A 12,486-nucleotide genomic window follows, 5' to 3' on the forward strand; every position below is an offset into this window, starting at 1 on the left:
ACTTTTTTTTTAACTAATTAAGGTGGGACTGATCTAGCTATGATTAGTGAGACAGTGTTATAGGTTTTCAAAAATAGTGGTAGCATAGCTAAACCAGTCCCAGTTCGGAATGGTCTAGCTATGTTCAGAGAGATACTGTTATAGGTCTTTAAAATTGGTGCTGGTAGTGGCTAGACCAGTTGGAACTGGTGTTGCTGTGTTCAGAGAGACAGTGTTCTACATCTTCAAAATTGGCTGGGGGTGAAGGTGGTGGTATTTGTGTGGTGATTATGACAGTGATAAAAATGACAGTAATAATTGATAATAGTAAGAAAATTAATTCCATTGATAATAATAATGGTAAAACATAATAGACACAATAATAAAATAAATAGAGCTACAAATCATTTGCATGAGTGTAGTAGTGATAATTACCATCACAATAAGGAGAATGACAAACATTAATAGACTATTATTACATTGTAACTGTAATAAAAAAAAAAAAAAATAGTAAAAGCAAAAGTGTCAAACCGTAAATCTGAAAATTATAATAGTAATGAAGATAAGAAATAATTAAGATGGTTATAATATTCTAACAGTTATATACATGTTATATACATGTTGTTGCTCAAGAGCCCATACATAACTGCTATGTATCATTCACAACAAACCACCTTGGACACAAGAATACCAGTACTTAATTAACCACCTGCTAATCTGTAGTAACCTTTGAATAATGCATTGATTCTAAAACTCTTATTAATAGTAATAAAACATAGTTTCCTTTAATATGTATTCCAATTTTATTTTTTATCTAATGTTTAATAATGTAAAGCTAAATATCTAGCAGCTTTTGAATTAATGGAAATAATGTATTTTTATAGTCATGCTACAATTTCAGAGAGGGTGACTAAATTTGTTTTCATAAAATATTTATTAAAAAATAACTCCATACATATAAAACAACAGAATTAAACCAGGGCTTAGTTACATTGGATTAAAGATAGTACATTGCTCAGCACTTATTTTGCAGACATATACATGAATGTTAACAACTGTAGCACAGTAGATGGCTAATGGTTAAAAGCAAAATAAATGTGCTAGACATCTAAGGCCATGTAGCACTATAGGAAGGTACAGTAAAGTTTAGTGAAAGGTGATCGAGTTAGTAGTTAGTTGCTATATGTCAACTATCTAGATTATTATTGAAAGCTTAGAGGAGTTGATGAGTGAATAGGTTAAGGTAGGGTTAGGTAAGGGGATTAGATCAAGTGAAGGATATGTATGCATCTGAGGAAGAACAGGTTGTGAAAGTGTAAGATTCTGAAAGGATGTCTGATAGGTTGGGAGGTCGTTGAAGAGAGGATAGGAGGGGTAAAGTGGGGATACGGGATGCAACAAACCGTGGACAGGACAACAGAATCTGTGGAAATGTAGGGGGGACATTACATAAGGAACATAGGGGTGGATCAGAATGTGACATCTGATAGGAGTGTGTTAGATGGGTGTGGCCAATATGTATGCAGGCGAGAACCATCTCCCAACGTCTGTTCTGATGAAATGGAGCTGACCAGGAGGAGATTGATAGTTTTAGTGCAGAGACTTGACCAGAAAGATTGTCATTGGTTATACAAGAAGGTCTTAAAGTGGGTAATAATCTGTGGCTGGACTATGCAAGAAATGTGGTTGGTTTGATGTGGACATAGCCACGGAGCGTACTAAAGTATCTGCCTGTTCATTGCCAGGGGATTTCAACATGGCTGGGACCCAGCAAAATTTGATAGTTTTACGGCATGTGGACAGGTAGGTAGTACAACCATTCTGGATCTTACAGACAAGGGGGTTGTTCGAGTTAATAAGTTATGGGAGTCAGTTAAAATAGTGAAAGAAGAAGAGGGGAGTGAGTACATGTTTTAAGGCAGCACAGTAGAAAATATCTTTATTCTATAAACTTTGTGTGTTCTCTTATTAAGTATTACTCAAGAAATATTGATGTGTTTACCAATACATCATATCCATTTATTAGATGGATCTGAAACCTGATAATTTCCATTCACTATCCATATAATTTTGACTAATTCCATCAACATTAATTTCTCATTTCATCTGGGACTATTTCATAATATTTTATATTTTCTTTCAACCATTCCTTCCACTTCTCATTGACAGAACACTCCAATGTAACTTCCTGGAAGACATCTGATCTTGTGGTTTCCTCAAAGTGCATTTTCTGAAACATTTTTATACTGGGTGTATTACTCAGGCCTATTTTGACCTGGTATGTCTTCACCCCTAACTGCTCAATGCCATATCTAAACATGAGCAGCATAGCCTCCCAGCCTCGTCTTTGGCCTCTGAACTGTGGTTCTGCAATCATGATTTCTCCCTCTGCCCGAGTCCTGTCCTCCTGATCCACCAGGAAGAGGTTTGTGTCTCCAATCATGGCCTCATTTTCACTGCTCTTTTCAGCTAAAAGACATTTGTCCAGGACAATGAAAGTGCACTTATCATCATCAATCAGCCATGACTGCTGCATCTCATACTCTTCTTCCAGACTCAGAGGCTCTGAAGCTGTGAGTTCCTGTAGGTCTGGGGACAACATCCATTGGTGATACTTTTCCACATGCAACTTCTTGTATGGAACTAAGACTACTCGTTCACCAACTATGCGGATGGTGCAGTTGATCTTCATGTTTGTCTCTGGAAATTAAGAAATAAATAAATATATAGATTGCTAACATCAGAAATTAACCTCAGCTTTTGACCTAAAGACTATTCTCAATAACCTCCACAAACCCTTTCCCTGTCCATTCTTGTGAAACTGACCTTTTTCTAGGTGAAATGGATTTTCAAAATGTAAATAATACTTGCTGGGTAAATTTGATTCACCAGGGTTACAAAATAATGGATATAAAACCTGCTAGAATATGAACATTTTAAAAATATTCCCTATATTCCTTACAATGACAACATAAAATATGCAATAATTTGTATGTCTGGCAGGGGTTGCTTACATAAAGTAGATAGTAATTTTGTTGCTTTTAACTATTATGAGAAAGTGTATATCCCTACCCTACAGCCTGATCTTGACCTATCCATCACATCACTGGATCCAGCATAACCATCTTGGCAAATTTGTGATATTTTTTATTCTGCATAAAATTAGTCATATTATTGTCAGTGGTCTTTGAGAACGTACAGACAATTTGTTTTTAAACAAGTGATTACAACACAATATATATATATATATATATATATATATATATATATATATATATATGCAAATCTATTAGCTTTCTTATGAATAGATAGTGTTTTAGAGTGCAGTGTATTCTCATTCATTGGCAAAAATAAACAGATTGAATATTACCTTGACTGCTATACATATATACATATATACATATATATATATATATATATATATAATATATTTATATTATATATGTATATATGTATGTGTATACATATGTACATATATGTGTATATATACATATGTGTACACATATGTGAAAATACACATATATGTATATATACACAAGTACATATACATATGTGTGCATGTGTGTGTGTATAATAAATATATATATATATATATATATATATATATATAAATATATATATATATGTAAGTATGTATAATATATATATCTATGTATATGTATATGTATACACAGACACATATATATATATATATATATATATATATATATATATATATATATAAATATATATATATATATATATATATATATATATATATATATATATATATGTGTATATATCAATATCTATATGTAGAGAGAGTGAGAGTGAGAGGAGGGGGGGGAGCTTATCAGTGGCATCCCGGCTAAACTACTCCCCTTCCCACCAAGATACACCTAGTACGTTGGGGGGTAACTCGGCTATCTACCTCTCATTCAAAAAACATTACTGCACTAACAGAGCAGGGGTCCTTCCCCAGAGGCGAAGGAGCCCCTGGTTACAGCAGCAATCAGGATCGCTCTGGAGCAGAGGGTGCTAAAAATCTCTGGTTAAAAACAGTCCACCCCATGTTGATGAACTTTAGCACATATAAGGACAATCAGAACTAAGCAGGAATTTGGAGTTTCTTAGTTTACGAATGTTTAGAAAATGTTGTGGAATTCTATAGTATAAGCAAAAGAGTGGACAACTTAAAGATTGTCCACAGTGATGAAGAAATAGAGAGCTATGAAGATGTTCATTTAGCCAGCAAGAGAGTAAAATCCCTTCACAATAATTATGGGAGATTTTAATGCCAAGATACATAAAAAGTCAAGACTGGGAAATCAAGGAATAGACACTAGGAATGAGAGGGGACAAATGCTACAAACTGCTCTAAATTTATATTCTTCCATCTTACACAATGCAATTAGAATGCCTACACTGAAAATTGTGAGATGAAATGCAGATGAATAGGTAATTTAGAGTACACAATGATGTACCCCAATACTAAGTCCCTGGACACACTACTTATGATTTCATACTGGGTAATATACAAATAATCATCATAATCAATAAAATAAGATATGCAAAATAACAATGATACGGTACATAAAGCAATCAGAGCACTAAAACCCAACATTTATTGACACAATCCTAACAGTCACAAAGTATAAGTATACACTTCTTCATAAAACTCAGAAAAAATGCTCTGAGAGACCCTATTAGTAAAGATACTGAGAACTCTTTAAAACAAATTTTTGATTCAGATATTGGAAGCCCAAAGAATTTGCATGGTTTTCACTTGGTCACCGGCTTAGGTCCTCTCCTTTTTCTACTCTACATAAATGACCTCCCACTATCCACTCCTAATTCTTCAACTAGACTTTTTGCTGACAACAAATTAAGACACCTGACAATTGTAACCTCCTCCAGGCTGATCTAGACTCTCTCGAGCAATGGGAAGTCCCATGGCAAATGAACTGTCGGCCAGACAAATACAACATCATAAATTTCACTCCTTCCCAAGTGCCTATAAAATTTCCATATTTAATCCATTCACAAGTTACCAAACACAATCACATAAATATCTAGGAATCACACTACATTGACAACATACAACATAAAGCAAACAGAACACTAGGCTTCCTGAGGAGGAATCTACACAGTTGTACACCAGACACTAAACACATAGCCTACAATACACTTATCCACCCAACACTAGAGTATTATGCAGCAGTGTGGGACTCACACACACAGACAAATATTAGGAAATTAGAATAGATTAATACCTCAGCAGCCAGGTTCATCACAAACAATTACACTACAACTCCGGGCATCACAACACGTATTAAACAACTATTATACATGGACACCCTCACAATACGCAGACAAGGACACAGATTGACAACTATGTTCAAAATCACATTGACATATATAAACAAAATTACCTACACTACACAAACATAACAAATACACAAAACACTTATAACCAGAAATACATAACATACCACGCCAATACAGATTCTTACAAACACTCATACTTTCCATGCACCTTGCCGGACTGGAATAGGCTCCCACAACACATAATACACTCAAAAAAAGCAGAGACATTTCACCAGCTTACACTAGTATGACAAAGAACACTTACATAATACTCCTAAGCTTAGCTACCCCTCCCCACCCCCCAACAACTAACCTTGCCCCATATAAATGTGATATGCACTAATTTCTAGCACACTATGCTTTAACAAGATAGAGAAAAGGAAACCATGATATATTGATACATTAATACCAAGTAGAAAACCCACCATACACAAAATAGGTTTACTGAAAGATGAGACAACATTCCCGAAGTCCTGAAGGATTTAATATACAAATTGAGAGAGGTTGAGTATTTTACCACAGCATCCACACATTTGTTTTGATACATGAAGAGTTTAGTAATTTACTTTTATACTAAACTGATCACCAAGAGGTGAATTTTTTTTCTGCATGATCCATGTGCAAAACCTATGGAGTTTTTGGGTTCAGTATTAATCAGTGTTAAAAAAAAAAAGGCATAACTGAGAATGGATAATTTAGACTCCATGGGTTTTTATATGCTAGGCAGAGCCGATGCTCCACCCACAAACTTGAAATAATTGCAAGTTTGTGGCATTACAGATAAGGCCTCTTAATTCCAACTCACACTTTTATTTTATTTGTAAAATTTCAGGTCATCAAGTAATATTCTATAAAAAGTACAAACAAAACTTTAGACAAATGGTTCTTAGTATTCTTATACTTGCCCTCTAGGAAATGGTCCTTACCTCCAAATCCTCTTTACATCTACAGATACCATTCCCTGTGGGAGAATGATGAGAAAATGGGACCCCTCAAACAAGGAGTGGATAGGGTGAGGGATCAAGGATTACAGAAAACTATAAGCCTAAGTAGACTACCAAACACTGACATTACTAAAGGTGAAACTTTTGCACTGTTTCAAAAACTTTTAAATATCAACCCACATTCTTGCTAAGAGAACAAGTAAAATTACAGCAATGGATGTGTACCCCTTATTTAATGAACACTACTTTACCAAACATTATCCTTAGAATGATGCTCTAATGGCCTCCAACAAGCTGACGTTAATAACAATGAGTCAAAACTGTGATTAAGATATTAAACTTTGAATGATATGAAGATATAAAACACTGGCACTTAAGTACTAATCCTGGCTCATTCATTGATAATATCAGATATCAAGTCAGGGTCCCACTGTACAGCTATTGAAAAAGAAATTCGTAATTTAATATCCGATACTAATCTCCAGTTTTCCTGATCATATATCTTTTAACTCAATGCCGCCAGGGAAAATTAACAAAAAATGGGGAAAATGCTGTGCCTATTTTCTATATTTTTTGTGAAATGTCTACCCATAGATGGCTCTGCTAGTGCTTAGCCACAAAGGAGTCAATCAGTAGACTATGTGACCGTATCTGATTTGAATTGGCGGGAAAAACGTATTTTTTACTAGTGCTATGAATATCGATGGTGTTACTTTTATTATAAACATTATAATTATTATAATGTTTTTTAACATTAGTAATAGCAAAATAAGATAACGTAAAATGTTTTGTAAATCAAAGAAAAGGGTGAACGGGCGAGACAGGAAGTACTCGTAACTGGCTCATTGGTGACTTAGTACAAGTGTAGCCATCTATGTGTAAAATAATCAAACAAGTACTCACAGTAGGCATAGCACGTGTCTACAAGTCGTACCCGTCGGCAAGGGGTTAAAGTATGAATAATCAAATCATGGTACAATTAGAGAAATGGATGTGTACCCTTCATTTAATGAACACTACTTTACCAAACATTATCCTTAGAATGAAGCTCTAATGGCCTCCAACAATCTGGGAAAGACAAGAAACTTTATCCTTGAGTTGGACAACTAAGAGATTCTGTTACATATCTAATAACTTAACCTTATAGATTGATGTTTAAATATATGGAATATAAGAATATGTAAATATTTTTCATTAGCATCAATTATTTGTCCATTCTAAGTGCTTCTACTTCACACACACACCCACACAAAAAAAGCATGTTACTTATTTTCAACTGGCAAAACTAATAATATCTATTTTTTTCACAATAACTTATATTCTAATATACAAGTCCAGTCATTTGTGTAAGCATGGAAAAAATACCAAAATAATTACAAAAATAATTCACAACATATAGAAAATCCACCCTATTTTTAAGAAACATGGAAAAGACTGACTGCTTAACAATATAGAAAAAAAAAAAATTACAGCACTTATAAAACACATAAAAGCTGAAAACACTAACAAAGCACAGAAACTACAGAACAAGCTGATATGCAATAACTAAACAATACTCTAAACAAAAAGATAATATTAAGAAGTAAAGGTAAAAGGTGCTAATATTTTCTAAATACAAAAATAAGCTGACAACACTTGCTAAATACCAAAAATCACTAACTATTATTGGGAGTGCACTAAAGTACCTTCAAGTTACTAAATTCAAGAACATGCTGATAATATCTGATAATTATAGAAGCTCAAATTACAATATAAAAAACAGTAAGCTAATCATACACTGTATACAGTATATAAGTGGTTGTCTAAACACACACCAAAAAGTTTCCTATTAAAATAAAAACCTGAAAGTTAAAGCGGAAAATCGAATAACCGCACGCAAAAAGTAGCATCACTAAACACAGAAACAACCCATTAAAAGCAAATATAAAAGCAAGTTGACAACCATTACCAATCAAAACAAGCTGACAGCAGTAACTAAATAAAGAAACAAACTGATGCTAGTTACTGAATGAAAACCGTAATACAAAAACAACCGAAACACCATCGCGTACTGACATCACTTACAAAATGCAAAACTGACGTTAAACTTCCGAACTGTCAATTAATAAACTGTGAACGACGACGACGGTGTTTACATTACGCTCTTTTAACGGGGTGACATTTGAACTTTGCCCACTTTTCTTTTTATTTTCTCGGTAAATCGTGTGTGCTTTCACCTCCGATAATTATGAAGAGGGCAAATACTACTCAGATAAAGGATATATGACAAACTAATACCTTTATTGTCTAGTATATTCTCACCGCACCCTTCAGAATTACCAACAGTGTCAATACCTCAATATCAAGGATGATACAGAAAAAAGTATGCACTTTGATATAACTTCACATGTAATTGTTTATAGTAATGCTATTTATCGATAAGTCGTTAGCATGCGGGAACAATAAGGTCCAAATTTACCAATTAAACTCAAAGTTGGTATTCCTGCCTTTATTTGCTAGAGGAAGCCAATGAAATTGCGAACGGTGTTACTCCTCTTACACATTAATGATACAAAAATTCAATTACCGAAATATTCGAAAATAGTGAAGTTAATTACAAAATCTTCCCTACAAAAATTGAATATATTTTCAACTAAGATATTGGAAAATTAAAGTTTTCCTCCACTTCCACCCTAGTGTTCCTCCATGCAAGTCGTGTGTTGTGTCAGATCGCCATTTGTGTTGGGAGTGAGAGGGGTTTCGGTGCGATTGTCTCATTTCTTGGCCATTTCTTTGCTATTTCCAGTGATAAAAGGTGCTTAGTGTGTTTCTAATGATGGAGGAAAGTGTGTATTGTGGATAGGGATGCGACTTAAATAGGAAAAGCATCCTGGTTTATGAGTCTTTTATTAAGTTTTGTCCCGAGGAAAAATGGCTCACTCCCAGTCTGTGAATTGTAGCTTGGATGACATCGACCTCAACGCGTTAAAGGTAAGTTCCTTACTGTTCTGTTCTCGTCGGGGAATGAGAGGAGATGAGAGATTCATGCAGTGGACCAGCGGTGGAAGATGGAGAATGTGGATTCTGGGTGGAATGACGAAGTATTTTTTTAGTAATAGAAGGATCTCCGTGTGCAGTCTACCGTACCGCTTCCTGCCGTAGGATCTCTCGTCTCGGTTATTTTATCTCGAAGGCTTCCCCATTTCGTTAGATCCTTACTCTTAAGTTTTGCCCCACTTCCCCCTTCCCTTTTTAATTAGTTCTAAAAATGAATGCTAAATTACTTAGAGATATTGTTTTCGTGTTGTGGTCGGCCTGCTCTCTGGAGGGGAACATGTGTTTAAAGTAGGCCTACCTGTGAGATATATTATTCTTTGTTGCAGTTGTAATGTTTGTTGTTACTGTAGTCCTATTCATTAGTTTTGGAAGGAAGAGGTGAGGGATGTCTCTTTGTGTAATTTATGAATGTTAATTTACCCAAGAGTTTTGGGTGTATTTCTCCAACTTTTTGATAATTCTTATATGATGAAAAGGAATATTTAGAGAAAAAGAATGTTTTGTGGCAGAGAGAAGGTAATTGATGACCTTTTGTTGACACATTTGTGTAAACGTAGATCCATTGTAGATGATAATGGGAAGCAGTGTCACTATATTTTACTTCTGTTGAAGGTCTTTTAGCAAAATCTAGGAGATGAATGTTTTTTGTAGTAACTTTAAAGAGTAAATGCAAACTAATCATCTGTTTGCTCTATTGAGATCATTGGTAACTTAAGGATGAAGCTTACTAAAAGCAGTAATTTGTCAGTTTCATGCAGCCATCCAACCTTGCAATTATTATTACTTGTTTAATGTATGAATCTCTTATTATTATCTATCGCAACTGATATAAATGAAAGTATTGATTGCTATTTTGAAGTGACCTCACCCTTCTGAGACTAAATCCCCAACGCTCCTTGCTTTTCCACTGGTATCGCTGTATGAACAAAAAATAAAATCTAACCCAGGGCTTTACTTCTATCCGATCACTGTATTTCCCCATCAGGGGTTCTGCCCCTAGACACCCACGATCACTGTGGACTTGCTCTCTGCGCAGCATTAGGCACAGTCTATTTTCTTAAGTTCTAACATTATTCTTTACTTGCACAGATATCAAATATCAGTGAGTGTAGTTTTTCCTTTTCGTTATGATAGTGAGATTACATTTTCCTGTAGATATATATCAGAGTATTACATGTTGCACAACTTTCTTGTTATCAACTCGCAAAGGGAATACCATAGATGAATAGTGTTTAATTTCTGTCATTCTGCCCATTACCTGCAGAGTTTACCTTGTACCATATGGCTGTGAAAATTAAACTGTACCCACAGAGCATTGACTCTCAAATCTTTTGTAATTATATAATATGTGAAAGGTAATAGAAAGTCTGAGAGGACTGAAATGAGCGCAAGAATACTAGTGCTATGGGAGGAATTTAAAGACTTGTGGCTTTACAAGTTTAGACAAAAGTATGGCATAGACATAATAGGAATGGCAATATTATAGAGGTCTGTGCTGCTTCCTTCCATGCTTGAGAATAAAAAAAATTAAAATGCTAATGAAGCTCAAGCTGCATGCAGCAGTCCCATAATTAAAGTCTTGTTTTAATTGCAGTTTAGTATGAAAGTTTACTGTTATCTTTAACTTTCTTTCTGCAAGTTGAAATGAAATCAGACTCGTGTGAATTTTTCCATCACAAAGTAAAGATATGATTATTTGATAGATAATTATAATATGCAAGAGCTGTTCCAATGAAATACTGATTACAATAAGCATGATTCTTTTGTCTTTTTTTTACTGTTGTTGAATTTTCCAAACAAATGAATTGTTTTGGTAAAACTGCTTTCTGGTAAAACTAAGGGTTTATAACAGAAAAGAAGATTAGATTAGTTTTAATCACAGTAAAATGAGTGAAAAAACTTGGTTTACTTGTAAGTCTTAATGATTTACCTAGCATATAGGTACTTGTGTACAGTATGAGCATTTCGCCAGTGTGTGCTCATACTGTTCCCAACTCTACCTCACAAAATTTATCCAACAATGCAAGTTGCTGTGACTAGGTCTGCCCATTGGGTACTGCTAGAGGGGAGGCTAGATGAGGGCTCTCTCCCCCAACACTGCCCTACAAACAATGTCTTCACCTTATGTATGGTAAGAAAGAGCTGTAACTCGGGAGCATTTAGTGGACCTTGGCTGTGTGCATTGCTTTCTGCAATATTTTTCTTTTATTTGTGGAGTTATCATTCATGTCTGCAGATTATTTCATGTACCAACAATTTCAACTTTTAGTCCTCCACAAGAAATCATCTTTAATTTACCCTAGCTTTGTACATGCATACCTTAAAGATTAACCAGGTTATATTCTTTGATATTGAATAGATCAGTTTTATGTCTATACAGTATTGCCTCCAGTGATAAAAACAAATACTCTTCCCAAAAATGTTAGGACTGCATTTTAGTGCTCTACAGATAGTGCAGATTGCAGTGTTCCTAAATTACTGTTTTGGAATGATTGATGAGTTAAGGAAATGAGCTGAGTCTTCTCTTCAGTTTATTAGTCATCGCTGAGAGGTGTGATCATCAATAAATTATTCCCTTTTAAATGGCAGAAAACATAGATTACATGTAACTAGGCCCAGTATGTTCTCATTTTTGCATTAGCTACTATACAATCATATTAGAGCAATGTGTAATGCAAGGCACTCTTACATTGGTGAAACCTTTTTTGATGTCTTTCCTCCCGAGGCCCATGTTCGTGTTCAGGCATATAGAGGTCATCATTTACTTTTTATATTTACATCTTGGTCTAGGAGATGGATTTATAAGTTGGAGATTCTTATTTGTGTGGCTTTACAAAGCTTGAGCCTGAAAAACAAACAACCAACATGTCAGTTTGGTTTAACTCAGCTTTAGAAATGTATAAAAATAGTGCAATCAAGAACATGATACAAATAGTGCGTAATAGATAGGGATTTGGGAATGACTGATGTTAGAAACACCATAAGTGGACATACTGACTTAGACTGAATTACGAAAGCTGTGTTGCACTTTGGCCAAATATATACATCTTTTTGCATAAAATCAATTCCCTCTCATAGTGGCACAATTGAATTACACAGTTTTAATTTTATATCATATATGGTTCTTAAAAACTGTGAGTAGAGGTGATTTTGAGAACAGGCTTATAGACCTTCATCCATA

At 34.6% G+C, this 12,486-nt stretch overlaps 2 protein-coding genes across 5 annotated transcripts in view; one reads left to right on the forward strand and one right to left on the reverse strand.

Moving 5' to 3' along the window:
• Positions 1-898: 898 nt before the first annotated feature.
• On the reverse strand, positions 899-8,586 carry LOC125042747 (N-acetyltransferase 9-like). Of its 4 annotated transcripts, none has more exons than XM_047638707.1 (2): positions 8,547-8,586; positions 899-2,679 (listed from the first exon to the last, which is right to left on the reverse strand). In XM_047638707.1, the coding sequence occupies exon 2, from the start codon at positions 2,669-2,671 to the stop codon at positions 2,069-2,071; it is 603 nt and encodes a 200-aa protein (XP_047494663.1). In that variant the 5' UTR covers positions 2,672-2,679; positions 8,547-8,586; the 3' UTR covers positions 899-2,068. The 4 variants fall into 4 exon arrangements, with proteins under 4 accessions (XP_047494663.1, XP_047494602.1, XP_047494683.1 ...); XM_047638646.1 differs by lacking the exon at positions 8,547-8,586 and adding an exon at positions 8,334-8,420; XM_047638727.1 differs by lacking the exon at positions 8,547-8,586 and adding an exon at positions 8,325-8,381.
• Positions 8,587-8,973: 387 nt separating this feature from the next.
• LOC125042675 overlaps positions 8,974-12,486 on the forward strand; it is a 64,353-nt gene continuing 60,840 nt past the window's right edge. Inside the window, exon 1 of the mRNA XM_047638519.1 lies at positions 8,974-9,239. Coding sequence (XP_047494475.1) covers positions 9,180-9,239 — 60 coding nt within the window. The 5' untranslated portion in view covers positions 8,974-9,179. The remainder of the gene's footprint in view (positions 9,240-12,486) is intronic.

The sequence above is a fragment of the Penaeus chinensis genome, chromosome 1, assembly GCF_019202785.1.
Source record: "Penaeus chinensis breed Huanghai No. 1 chromosome 1, ASM1920278v2, whole genome shotgun sequence".
NCBI classification, from domain to species: domain Eukaryota; kingdom Metazoa; phylum Arthropoda; class Malacostraca; order Decapoda; family Penaeidae; genus Penaeus; species Penaeus chinensis.